We start from the raw sequence: 14,463 nt of genomic DNA, 5'->3' as shown, positions 1-14,463 counted from the left end.
GGAAACCTTCAGAAGTTTATAAATCATATGTAATTACCATACACTGCTTAACTTTTTAAAATAAAACATCCTTCAAAACCACAAGTGGATTCCCATTGGTTTTGTATAAGATTTCAAGTAACCCATATGGATTTTTGAGTATCCCAGGAGAAGACATTTGGCCCTCAATCCTACCATAACACCTTACCCTCATTCTAATATTCAGGTACTGCAGTTCAGCAGTACTATACTCATTCCCCTTTTCCTAAATAAAAAGAGGCATTTATTTCAATGACCAAAAACAAGAAAGAGAGCACATGTAAGGTGATTACCAATGGCAAATGTAACAGGATCAGAAGGAGGCCCAACCAGGGGTCCCTTCCGTAAGTAGATCACAACTTTGTACTGAGCACCAGGAACAAGGTTTTCAATGAAGCTGCTACTTGTGTTCACCTAGAGAAGTTAAACAGAGTAAGGAAAAAGCAGAGAAGGAATTAGACTTGCCAGCTCAGGAGTGTCCCAGGACCAAACATTTATGAGCCAAAACCTGAAATGTAGAGTGGGCCCTGTGGTATCATTAGTGTTATGCATAGTTGCATACACACTTATATTAAAAAAAAATCACACCATCCCTTGATATATCCATTGTCTCAGCTTAGTCATTTTGAGTTTTCAGCCTTGCTTTGCTCTATGACCCATTTATTTGTCTTCTGGAGTCTCATGGTGTCCACAGAATGCTCCTCTGGCATCACAATTTGAATAAACTGATGTTTTTCACTTGCATTAAAATTCCCTGAATTCCTTTCCACAATACATTCTATGATCACCATAAGTCAGAAATGAATTAAAGGTTTACAACAACAACAACAAGAAGAACAACAAGGCTCTTTCTTAGGACTTTCATTGTGTATGTTTATTTCAGGTCATTCTAATCAGACCTCAACACTAATAAATTTCAATGTCATATAAAATAAAAACCCAATATACATCTTGACTTAAGTCATGCCCAGGGCAGCACAACTGAAGCAAATGGAACTGACATGTGTCAGTTATATTGATTTAATCATTTTACTCAGACAACTTAGGGCCCTTCCACACAGCCATACAACCCAAATATCACGGCAAAAAAATCCTACAATATCTGCTTTGAACTGGGTTATCTGAGTCCACACTGCCATATACTCCAGTTCAAAGCAGATTATGTGGAATTTTGTTCAGCTGTGTGGATGGGGCCTAAGTCAAAACTTATCCCATCAAACTGATCCAACCAAGGCAGTTCTGTTTCTCACCTCAGTGCAATAATGCTTTTCAAGTCGTTGGCTCTCCTTCTGTTTTTGGCATGTCAGTGATATAACAGATACAATGGTATTGTTGCTGTTGCTGGGTTCCCGTGATGATGTTGTCCATGAGAGTAAGGCAGTGGTTGAGCTTAGCACAGTTGCCATGACATTCTGAGGTTTCTCAGTTAGTTCCTCTATCCATTCCCCTGTAGGGCCTAAAATGATATCAGAAGCAGATAGAAATCATCTTCAAAGACACACCCTCTCATTGGTAATCAAATTCATAGGGCCTGAAAAATTACTTTTTCTGGCCATGCTGGAATTCTAAGAGTTGAGGTTCAACAAGCATTTTTTCCCCAGGCTTTGCATATTGGTGTTGGATCAAGACAAAGCATTTGGTGCCCATTAAAACCAACAGGTCTTAATCAACATATCCCATTTATTTACATGGTACTTATGGTAAGTGTCTATTCACACGTAAGCTTAATCGATTTCAGTGGGACTAACTGCCAAATAACTGTGTAGACCTTTCCTTTTCTATAGATTCCTCGAAGGACCTTCTGTTGCTGTGGACCTCAACTCCAGATTTAAAACCCTAAAGTGCATCTAATATTTATTTGAAGTTGCTCATCAACGATCTTCAGATTTGGAGAGGAGGGAGAAATAAGTAAATTCTGACAGTTTTATTATAATATTTGATTCACACACTCATAATATTTGATCCTATTATTATTATTATTATTATTATTATTAATCTTATAACATTTCTTGAAGCCTTTGCACATTGTCCTTGAGGACATTGTGGACGGCTGACAGACCACTGGTTAAGAACTACTGGTATAGCTGATTTCAATGTCTGTCTGGATGCAACACATTCACCTTCAATTTAACCCAGAAAGCAAAAAATGAAGACATTAATGGGAAAGGCACAGCATTTTTGATATTGTGAAACTGCAAATTCCATCACCCCTGGCGGCCGAGATAAGGAATGCTGGAAATTATAGTTTGACAGCATCTGGATGGACATATACTCTCCACTCTTGCTTTAGGATGTATATTGCTCATGTATAAGATGATCACATAGTGACTTACTAATATAAAAACTGAGTCTTTTGGCTAATCGGCTTTCTCGAACTTCACATGACCCAGACGAACTAAACGTCGTAACAGATACCATGTATTTCCCTGGTTCTTTCAGATCGGCAACAAATTCATGGATGTCCTCACCCACTGTTAGGAATTCAGTGAAGTTCTCTAAATCAAGAAAAGGAAAAATATGTGAATGGGCTGAATTTTACAGGATTTCTAGCTACAGTTGTAGTGATTATTACTGGGTGACCTAACATCAAATGGACTATAGAAGCCAGGAATTGATTGATTTGGTTATATCAAATCATTCACAGAGTTAACAATGCACCAAAGCCAAAAATAGAAAAAAAGAATGGAATGTTCCAGGAAATTCCAGGAAAGTGCTTGTTTATTTACTACATTTTACCTCACTGTATCTCACTCCAAAGGGGACACAGATGGCTTCCAGTCTGGCAATAATTCAATGCCATGTAACGTAAAAGCAAATAAATATACAACACATTAATGGAAGTGTTAATGTGAGCACTAAAGTGAAAAATAACAAAACTGATTGTGTCTCTTTTCCTTGCTATGTAGGAGTGGAAAAGTCTTCCCAATGTTAAAAGATGAGGGGGAAGACATTTGGGAAAAATGATAAAGGGCATGTCCAAGAATATGTTACAATATTCAACAGCTCCAAGTCACTCCCTTTGCTTCCATGAAGAACATGTGAGAAGATAGGACAAATAACTATTGGTACCACAATTTAAATATGAAGTAGTTCATATATCATATTTTAAAACTACTATAATTCATGTGGTTGGGGATATATGCTAGTTTAGAATACTATTAGAATACTAAGAATATTAATACTATTTCAAATAATGAATAATATGAAATCACCTTTTCATTTATTTAAACTAATAGATCAAATACAACTTCACAAATAAAATTAGTAAAATCTAACAAAAAAACCCAAGAAATTAGTTCTCATGACAGAACCAAATCAATCATATTTTACAGATAGTTTAATTAAGACAATTTCCCTTAAAGTGCAGGTAGGCAGAAGGCTTCCACCTGTGGTAAACAACTGTGAGAGCATATCTGCTTAGGAGTGGCTGAAGACACTTTGCTGCCTAAAGCAGAGCAGAAACAAAGACATAAATCTCAGCTTAGGCTTCGGACCATAGATGCTAACCCTACACCAAGCATGTATATATGTATATACTGCTTTATTTTTTTCTTAAAAAGAGCGAAGACTATAGCTCATAATCCACCATGGCTTTTAACTGAATCAAGAGGTGAGCCAGAAAACTCAGCACTTGTAGTACTTGAAGGCAGCAGGTCATATTTGCAAGTCACAAAAGCTCATGTGCTCTGTTGTATGAGATCTCCCCACCATGCCACTACTCCTTAGCTCATTAATCCTGGGAAGCTTCTTTACTTTGCTTCATGGTAGTGAACAGGTGTGTGCACAGAGAAATGACAATGAGGTCAATGAATCAGGGTTTACCAAAGATTACAGCAAGCTTTGCTTCTCCCCAAAATGCCTGCTACTATACAGCAGATGCTGTTCTACTGCCCAGTGGCAGCTGGTGGCTTCCATGTCAGTGGGATGTTAAATCTGTGCCTCAAATGGGCTATTCAAGGTAATGGCTCCTTATTCTCCAACTAGATTTGGTACCTTGGATAGCTCCTAAAAATTTCAACTAAAAGCCAAAGCAGACTGACCACCTATCACTTACATGACAGCCACCTTTTCTGAACCTTACCTTCTCTTTCAATATGAATATGGAAGCCATCAAATGCTGTGGGTGGTTTTGGGGGCAACCAGCTCAGCACCATTTGCACTGGGAGGAATGAAGAAGGCTTAGGCAAAGGTGTCCCAAATTCAGCAGTTGGGTTAATGTTTTCATAATCTGTTGGCACTGCATTGACAAACTCATCCTCATTCTCTGGGGAGTCCAGTTCATTAATCCACCAATCTGGCTGAGACGTGGTTTCATAATCGCTGCTGTTATAGTGATATTCAGGCCATGTATAAGAAGTGTTCATTGTTGGGAGCACTGGTAGATCATCTTCAACATGGGGAATGTTTTCCTGTCCCATAGCATTCTGGTTTTCCAGAAAGGATTCTTCTGGGAAATCCCCACTGTGTTCTTCCCAGTTCTCATTGAGGTTCATATGTACGATACGCACAGAAATGTTTCGAGGAGGGTAAGGAACTGGAAAAGAAAGAAACAAGTTTATTTTTAAAAAACCACTTTCAATAGGAATCAGTTCACCCAATCACGATATGTGGGTTGGTAGCTAGAAGAATACAACAGAGATTTGCAAAACTGGATGAGTATTTTTGATGAGCTGACCAACCTTTACTGAATTAATAACAACTAAAATGGTGTTGATGATCTTCATATTTTTTACTTCTCCAGCTAAAATATTTCTCCTCTACTGATTTCCCTGATGGAAATCCCAGTTGGCTAGGCTCTGAACCAAAATACAGCAGCTTTCAGCTTAATCAACCCACATCCAAATCATGGTGAAGGTATTTTGGGAATGATGATGTGGTTACTGAGATTCTATAATGATCATTCAGTTTTATCTAAAATAAAATCCTGGCCACAGGTTGTTAGGTCTTCCTTCAGAAAAGCATTAAAGGAATTCTGAGGAAGTAAGTAGGATTTTGATAAATGCAGTGATTTAACACAAATTAAACTGCATTGTGACCATGATAAAGCTTTTTTCATCTTTCATTAAAACTGATTGTCCCAATGGACAGAGAAATAATCCAGCAGCCAGCTGACTATATCAGATGTAGAGCTAGTGTCAGTAGCTCTACACATGCTGAGAAATTTCTAGGTTCATACTAAAAAAAATTCTGTTGAGTTTTTAAAAATAAAAAAATAAGTCTCATAATATAAGCAACATTTCTTAGAAAGGTTGCTTTTGTAAGTAGAAAATAGAGGTACTAATATAAAATACTTATTTTCTTTCATGTGTGTTGTTGCCCATTTTTGCATCTGATGATGGGACTACAAATCTCATCAGTCCTAGGCAGAACACCTAGCATTGAAGGATGTTGGTAATTGTAGTCCAACTATTGGCTATTCTCACTTCCATCCAAGCTTTTACTGAATTTAGCCTCAAAAAAGCAACCTGAGAAATAAGGAAGGAAGCATGCATGCCCTCTGTTGGAGTACAACTGCCTGGCCTACTGCCCTATAAGATTAAGAAGAAGTACTTGGGCATGCTTCCAAAATGGAATTAAAATAAGTTCCAGACTTTGCCCAAATGTCATTTTCAATTCGTATAACACAGCTATCCTGTCAAGGCCTATTGTGTATTTTTGAAGTCTAAGTCTTCATGCTTCAAGGCATAAACTGATCAAGTGCAAGAGAATGGGGGAGTGGGAGGAAATGCAGCATAATATCATTTGTCTGCAATCTGATATAAATGGCCTAGAGCATAATGAAGGGTAACTTGTCTTCCTTTAAATATGTCAGCATATGAGATAGCTCCTAGAAGCAAACTGCTTTGCCAGACTGGCCAATATAGATCTCATTGTGCAAAAGTGCCTTTCAAACTGGGGCATCATGGATAGTCTATTAGGCATAGATGAATCTTAGGAGAGTTACTTTTTGGACTATAAAGTCAACAACCTCTGCACCCATGGCTGATAAATTCTGGGAGTTGTAATCCAAAACAAATAACTTTTCCAAGTTCCAGTCTAAGAGCAAAGTCTCCCTGGTTTAACAGTTCCTACCCAACCATTAAACACACTGGGAAACAATTTGGGTCAGGTACCTACCTCACAAGAATACTGTGAAAATAAAACAAGTGTAACCCTCTTTCCTATCTTTCTGGACATGGAGGCCACTTTGAGTTCCACAAAAGAAGATGCAACGGATGCTGTGGTGGCTAGGGACTGGGAGAGCAAATCAATTCCAAATTTAAAGGAGCTATCCATGGTACTGAGCCTATTTTGAGGGTAGGATTTTGTACTCTGGGCAGAGTAATAGCTGGAGCATATTCACCACTCCAATAGCAAAGAAGCCACAAGCTCCTACTAATTTGGGCTAAATTGATGGGACACAATAGCTTTTTGGAAATATTTTGTCAGCTGTCAACAATAACATAATATTGTACTAGATCGGAGATGGGAGGAGCTAGAGAGGTTTGCACTGGACCTCTAGGAATCTATGACAGGAGTTGAACTGTCACTGAATTTGTTGCCATCATTTTTACACACAAAAAGGAAGTCAGAATAGAACAAGGAAAACAGGAAATAAACAGAAAAAAAGGAAGGATAAGAATGAGGAAGCTAGTCTAAGCCCTAATGAGATTTTGATGCAGGGCAGCACATTAACAATGAAGTTGGCAATGTCAAATTGTCAGTGGTGGAAGTGCAACACAAACAGGACTGCAAAAACAGCCTTTTTCCTGCCTCATAAAATGGATATTGGTATCCTGACAAGTTTTTAATTACATGTACAAATTCATTGAAAAAGATGAGAGTTATCATGGGACAGTGCAGAGTTTGTCACCAAATGTTTGATTCAGGATGTTGGTTGTTGAGCAAACTGCATTTATTACACAGGGTGTTGAAGCAGGTTTATGTATGACCAGTGATAATTTTATAAAACCCTGCTGAGAAGATGTTTGTATCAATGCCAGATGCTTATTATTACACATGTAATGCATGGTAGCTATGTAAAAAATATGTAAGGATGTTTGATCCACCATTATCAGGTTTATTAATGGCTGATCTTAATAACATAATTGTCACTTTCATTTTACTATAGTGCACTTTGTTTCAATATGTTCTCACCCCCAGGGATGCTTGGTGTCTTTCATTACGGTGGGGCAAATGAATTCCTTCCAGGTTTTGGCCTGAACTTAAAGGAACTACCTGAGGTATTGAACTCTATCTCCAAAATAGGTTCAAGACCTTGGATAGTTACTTTGAAAAATTTGTGGCTTTATATCCCTCCAATTATAATAATCTATCATAATTAGTTCATTTTAAAGATGTACCAAAACTCATTGCTCCTTTATAGCAATTAAACATGACACTCCCCCTTTGAAAAGCACTCAAATTAATTTGCTGTACCTGAATACATTTCTCATTTTTACCTGTACGATGCTGTGTTGGTTCATGCTTAATCCCACTATATTCCACCAGCGTGCTTTTGTTGAATGTTGCTTCAGATACCAACTGAAATGTTATGTTACTATAACATATTCCTGGCAGCCAGTGATTGAAAACAGTTTTGCCTTTGAAAAAATCTACGAAGAAGTAAACAAAATAGTACATGCTAAATGGACACAAAGACTCAAATTCACATTCTTTAGAAGGTACCACTTGGCTCTGTATTAAAGGCTTGTCTTTTAAAAAAAAAGTTAACATCCTCATGTCCTTTAATTTTTTTTTGCCTCTCCTCTTTTCCCCCATTCTCTGCTCTCTTCTTTTCTGACTGTCAAAAGTACTTAGAAGAATTAAAAACAGGGAAATAAACATGAAAGCTAGCAAAGTAATTGCAACTGGCAATATGTACACTGAACATTTCAAATGACAGATGATTTCATCTCCTCCATCCTTGATACTAAGTGTACACAAGGGGCTTTTTTCAGGCCAAACTACCAAGGGAGAAATTGCAGGAAATGTCCACAATGGAACAACCAGACACAGAAACTGACATCTTAAAGTTACGTCAAGGATTTAGTGGCTGGATGCAGACTCATAATTAAAAAACAAGGTGCCATCCAAGCTAGGAAGTGAGTGGAGTAGCACCAGAACTGTTTATTTCACGTAGAAATCCTGATTTCTCTTCTGAAACTCTGTTGGTTTCCAAAGGCTAATTTACCCCCTCCTGTCAACCTTTTTGATGTTGTTTTATATTTGTATCCTTGCCCTTTTCACAGTCCAGGAGTGTTTCTGCATTGTAGAATTAACACAGCTTGACATCACTTTAACCGCTATGGCTCAATGCTATGGAATCATGAAAGCTGTCATTTCACAAGGACTGCAGCCTTCTCTGCCACATAGTGCTGCTTCCTCATCAAACCTTACTTACTTACTTAGGGTGATCCCTCATTGACTGAGTAACATTGTCTTCCAAGTTCGGTGTACTGGAGGTGGGTACGTAGGTGACTGTGAAGCCCTATTCTTGACCTGCATGTTTTCCTGCAGTGAGGTTTCCAGACAGAAGGGGGTCTTTCGCCCTCCATTTGTGCCTCTTCAAATTCTACAGCACTGCTGATCACAGCTGACCTCCAGCTGGAGCGTTCAAGGGCCAAGGCTTCCCAATTCTCTGTGTCTATGCTGCAGTTTTTAAGGTTGGCTTTGAGCCCACTTTTAAATCTCTTTTCCTGTCCTCCAGCATTCCATTTTCCATTCTTGAACTCGGAGTAGAGCAACTGCTTTGGGAGACGGTGGTCGGGCATTCAGATAACGAGGCCAGTCCATCACTTCAATACTGGTGTTCTTTGCTTCTTCTAGCACACTGACATTTGTCTGCCTGTCTTCTCAGGAGATTTGCAAGATTTTTTTTCAGAGGCAACACTGATGGAATCATTCCAGGAGTTGCATGTGATGTCTGTAGATAGTCTACGTTTTGCAGGCATATTACAGGGTTGGGGGAACAATAGCTTTATAAACAAGCACCTTGGTATCCCTACGGATATCCCATCAAACCACAACTCCAATGATTCCATAATATTCCATAATATTGAGCCATGGCTGTGAAAGTGGTGTCAAACTGCATTACTTCTGTAGTGCAGAGGCATCAAAACTCAAAACAGAGCTTTACAAAATCAATTCATACCAAGTTAAAAAAAGTGTTGTGTATGAAGCACAATTTGTGTACACGGAGCCACCAGAAAACAAATGTGTCACTATCTCAACCACCCATATGAACAACTGTGGATTTTTGAGCATTCCAGATTTTGGAACTCCAGATAAGATATGCTCAACCTTTAGTAATAACTTTGTATAGGAAATTCACTTCATACCCACCTTTGTATAACATCGTCCGGTAGTCTTTTCCTTCCCAGTAGCTTATATTCACCCTGCTGAAAACGTTGTACTTCTCTGGATATTGGATTTCAAACAACACTCCAGTTTCAGGTGATGGTTTATAGTCATAGATTGAAACATTGGTTACAGGCAGAGGTTCTTCAAAAGGAAACAGAGGAAGAGGAAGAGAATAGAGAAAGAGGGGGATGTTTTATTCCTCCATACATCATACATCAAATTGTTCTTTTATAAAGATAGGATGATCATCTGAGAAGACAGATGTATCACTCAGATCTTGATGACATGAACTTTGGCAAATCTTTCAGTGAAGTGGAGCTTATTCATAGACACCCCCTGCAATTGACTTGATTCCTTTACCCTTGGCAATAGACAGGTGGGCTGGTTCTGATGAAAAGGACAGTGTCTGAACTCAATTCTCAGCAGAGATTAAACAAGTCGGCATCAGCAGGCAGCCGCTTTGAACACCAAGTGACCACTGTAAAAGAAACAGTAGGACCTAGGAACTCAAGAAAAGATTCTTTAATCATACTTCTTTCAACAGTACTGATTTTTAATTTCTTGCATTTTGCTGGGTATTGTTTTTAACTGTGCCTGGCATTCAGTTAGTGAATTACAATGGTGTAAGTGCAACTTAGATCATCATAAGCCATTTCTTTAGAAGTTGAGGATGATGGAATTCTATTCTGAGCATGCATTGACCACCTTTTCAATATAGCAATTCCTACATGATGGCTATTTCTGTGTTGCTGGAAAGTAAAGGGAGCAGCAGCGATTAATTCCATTTCCCACATGCTACTAGGGTGAATAGACCGGGGGGGGGGGGGACTTTTTTTTTCTTATTATGCCTTAGGTAGGCTATAATAATCACATTGCAATTTTCTAATTACGGCAACTTTATAGAGTGAGTGAATTGCATTATCCTGTTACTTCTTCCTAGAAGAAATCTAATAATGGACGGAAGCTGTATTCGTTTTTATTACCAATTTATTTTGGTCTTGATCTTTTGATTTAATTATCTGATGATTAGATTAAGTGGAAGGCATTGCAAACTGCCTCTCTTTCCTGACATTTTCCTTACAGCAGCAGCAGTTAACAAATCAACACAAAGTAATGAATAGCGTGCATGGTGTAGTGGCTTGAGCATTGGACTAAAACTCTGGAGACCAGAGTTTGATTCCCTGCTTGCCTTGGGAACTCAGTGGGTCACCTTGGGTAAGTCACAAACTCTCAGTCCCAGAAAAGCCTGTGATATGTTCACCTTGGCAACTACTTCACTGCATATAAGAACAGCAATGTAGAGAAGCCTGTGATACATTCACCTTGGAAACTACTTTATGGCATACAAAAACAGGAATGTAGAGAAGTCTGTGATACGTTCACCTTGGAAACTACTTGATGGCGCACAAGAACAACAATGTAGAGAAGCCTGTGATATGTTCACCTTGGAAACTACTTGATGGCACACAAGAACAACAATGTAGAGAAGCCCTTGTAACTATGGAGGAAAACAATTCTACACTCATCCTTCAGGGTCAGAGAAGGAGTCTAATTATTCTGGCTGACACCCAGGAGAAATTGTATTTACCTTTGCACACCCCGCTGAAGAGGGAAATGAAGTAGTCTAAGGGTCTAAGGGGCTCAAAATTATAATCTGAAGCTGAAGTTCCACTCTAATTTGCAATTCTCTTTCACAGTTTCTCCTTTTTTAAAATTATATTTTATTATTTTACTCAAATCAGATGTGAATTGTTTTAATATTGTCATTTATTTAATTCTATCTTAATATTTACCTTTTGTATGTATTTAATTATATTGTTCTTTTAAATTGTGAGCCATCTTAAGTGCCAAATTTCTAAAGAAAGCAGAATATAAATATAAACATAACAACAACAACAACAACAACAACAACAACAACAACAACCATTGAGATTAGTTGGCAAAAGTCTTCCAGGCACTGGAAGAAATAAACGTGAACAGGGTTCAGACTGCATTGTAATAGATGTTCTGTGGTTTGCTCTTCTCCACACTTGCATGCTGTGGACTCCACTTTGTGGCCCCATTTCAAAGAATCATAGAATCAAAGAGTTGGAAGAGACCTCATGGGCCATCCAGTCCAACCCCCTGCCAAGAAGCTGGAATACTGCATTCAAATCACTCCTGACAGATGGGTTTGCTCTGTATTTTGTGGTGCCAGAGTGCAGTCTGTTCAGGACCTTCCAAGTTGCCCAGCCTTCTTGTGCCCAGAGGGTGTCTCTCATTCAGTATCAGCCATAGCTTGAGGTTTGGGTTTTAGTCCGCCACGTTTGGACTCTTGCTTGCTGAGGTGTTCCTGAGAGTATCTCTATGGAGCTTAGAAAACTATTTTGTGATTTAAAGCATTGGTGTGCTGGCTGACATCTGAACAGAGGATAGGCTGGAGATGTCACTGCCTTGGTCCTTTAATTATCAGCTGCTACTTCCCAGCGGATGTGAGGTGGTGCAATACTGGCCAAACAGTACATTTTTTTCCAGTGGTTTGGGGCATAGGCATCCTGTGACAATGTGGCATGTCTGATCAAAAGCCACATCCACTGTTATAGCGTGGTGAGGTGTGTTCCACACTGGGTATGCATACTCAGCAGCAGAGTAGCAGTGAAAGGGCAGGTGTCTTCACTGTGATCCCCAGGTTGTGGGAGTCAGCTTTCATATGATATTGTTTCTAGCACCAACTTTTTGCTTGATATTTAAGCTGTGCTTCTTATAGGTCAGAGCACAGTCCAGGGTAACTCCCGGGTATTTGGGTGTGCTGCAATGTTCCAGTGGGATTCCTTCCCAGGTAATCCTCATAACTCGATATGCTTGTCCATCCTTAATATGAAAAGCACACATCTGTATTGCAGATGGATTAGGGATCAGATGGCTTCCCCTGTAATAGGCAGTAAGAACATCTAAAGTTTCAGACCAGATGTGACAAGAAGTGACTTGAAGCATGATGATGATGATGATGATGATGATGATGATAACAATAACAAAAACAATTTTTATTTATTACCCACCTCTTCTCATAGTTCGAGATGGAGTACAATGCAGTTAAAACACATTAGCATAAATTATATACATTAAAACGGACTATCATAATTCCACATCTCAGAAAAATAACAAATGTGTGTCCCTGCCCTTCCAACCCCTCACTGGAAAGAGCATCTTGTATTAGATGGTGTGTTGTCTTTTCCAACTGGGTGAACGTATAATTCTTATTTGTTCAGTATGACCAGCCCTATGACAAGGAACAAGATCAATACTGAGCTGGGAGGTGTTGGAGTGAAGGAGAGGAAAAGAGAGGGGAGAGAGTATTGATTTGACCCAGGCCTGGCACTATTATTAGTTCTGCCTGTGATAATAAGCCTCTAGATGGAAGAAGAGTAATATAAGTGTGCTGCTTTACTTGCAAGTTTTTCTATTGCTTTCCAGAAAGGGACATTATGTCAATCTTGAACGCATCTCTAAAATGGACTAAGGGTGCATCTGCACTATAGGACTAATGCAATTTGACACCCCTTTACCTGGCATGGCTCAATGCTATGGAGTCCTGTGAGTTGTACTTTGGTGAGGCACTCTTAGGCAGAGAAGGCTAAAAACCTTGTAAAACTACAGTATAACTCCCATGGTTGCATGGAATTGAGCCATGGCAATGAAAGTGGTGTCAAACTGTAATAATTCTACAGTGTGGATACATTCTTCATCTAAACTTTAAGGTATCCAGTTTGTTGAAGTCCATCTGATAAGAAAACCTTATTAGATTATTACATGGTCTGATGGAAACAAGTTAGGCTATGATATTGTACTAATCGGAGCATTTGATAATAAATAATAAGACAACTAGCAAATTTAATAATTTGGAATTGAAGATTTCTCTAGATCAGGATGGGAATCATGCTGCTTTCCAGATGTTACTAAACTACGACTTCCATTAAATTTACCACGAAATGGCAAGGGATGCTACAAATTGCAGTTCACCATCTGGAGGGCAGTGTGATTCTGGCCACAATCTAAATATTATAATTAAGGATGGACTGGATGGGGGAGGGAGGATGCTTGCCAGAAATGGAGCAGAGTGGCCATTAATAGGAATGCTTCCATTCTTAGCTCCTCATAAGATGGAAACTAAGCAAGTGCTTCTAAAATTCTCAAAGCATTCATTACCTCAGATGATGGGACTGGCAAGTTGTGCTTTCCTTCTCTCCTGGCACAATTTCTGCTGTGCATCTTTCTATACGCAGAGAATCATAGAATCAAAGAGTTGGAAGAGACCTCATGGGCCATCCAGTCCAATCCCCTGCCAAGAAGCAGGAATATTGCATTCAAATCACCCCTGACAGACAGCCATCCAGCCTCTGTTTTGAATGCCCCATGTCTCTGTTGCCCCAAATAAGGAGGAGGATGTGACAACAACAACTTTGCTTTCCTGCCTCAGGGAATGCCCATCCCAAGTGGAAGGCATTCCCAGAAGTGCCCCAAGAAGGAAGAGGATACCACTCTGCTGTACTTGCACCTCAGAAGGAGGTTTGACACAGATCAAGCTATTTCCTAAATAACATACTACTGGGGTGGACACACAATACCTTCCTGTCCTTGTTTTAACAAAGTCTGGTATTCAACATCTGTGAGCTGCCATCAGAAGCCAAGATCCTGTATTTAAAAACGTGTTGTCAGTAGCAACAGATAAAGCAGGTCAGGAATGCTGTTGAACAGAGCCAGATGTTCAGCAGTTATCTGTAGTCACATTGCCAAGTCATCCAGAAAACATAAATCCATCAAGAACATGGGAATCAAGCCAAGAGCTTGAGAGCTAGAAATAGTGTTGCTCTCAAGAGCGAGCTGATATTCTTTATCTTTTATAGTAGAGGTGTCTGGACATTTCCAGCTGAATTTAATGAGCATGTTCCTCAGTTGTGCTCTTCTTGGGACTTTGACTGCATCTGAAGAAAAGGGTGTGGGCAAGACAATTGAATATCTACCTTTTCCTGGGATGTGAGTCCTCCCCATCCTCTACCTCTTCCTGTTCTGATTCTAAACTGATCTGTTGAACAGAAGGAGGGTTTGGCTGCTCTTTGGGCATCT

At 39.3% G+C, this 14,463-nt stretch overlaps 1 protein-coding gene across 4 annotated transcripts in view; it reads right to left on the bottom strand.

The window, feature by feature from the left end:
• PTPRO (protein tyrosine phosphatase receptor type O) overlaps window positions 1–14,463 on the bottom strand; it is a 143,786-nt gene that overhangs the window by 49,611 nt on the left and 79,712 nt on the right. For all 4 annotated transcript variants that reach the window (XM_060776644.2, XM_060776646.2, XM_060776643.2 and 1 more), the window contains exons 3-8: window positions 9,343–9,501; window positions 7,461–7,613; window positions 4,100–4,552; window positions 2,352–2,513; window positions 1,269–1,474; window positions 312–432 (exon numbers count right to left, since the gene is read on the bottom strand). In XM_060776644.2, coding sequence (XP_060632627.2) covers window positions 312–432; window positions 1,269–1,474; window positions 2,352–2,513; window positions 4,100–4,552; window positions 7,461–7,613; window positions 9,343–9,501 — 1,254 coding nt within the window. The remainder of the gene's footprint in view (window positions 1–311; window positions 433–1,268; window positions 1,475–2,351; window positions 2,514–4,099; window positions 4,553–7,460; window positions 7,614–9,342; window positions 9,502–14,463) is intronic.

The sequence above is a fragment of the Anolis sagrei genome, chromosome 5, assembly GCF_037176765.1.
Source record: "Anolis sagrei isolate rAnoSag1 chromosome 5, rAnoSag1.mat, whole genome shotgun sequence".
NCBI lineage: Eukaryota > Metazoa > Chordata > Lepidosauria > Squamata > Dactyloidae > Anolis > Anolis sagrei.
The sequence above is the reverse complement of the archived record's forward strand: the minus strand, read 5'-3'. Positions and strand labels throughout refer to the sequence as shown.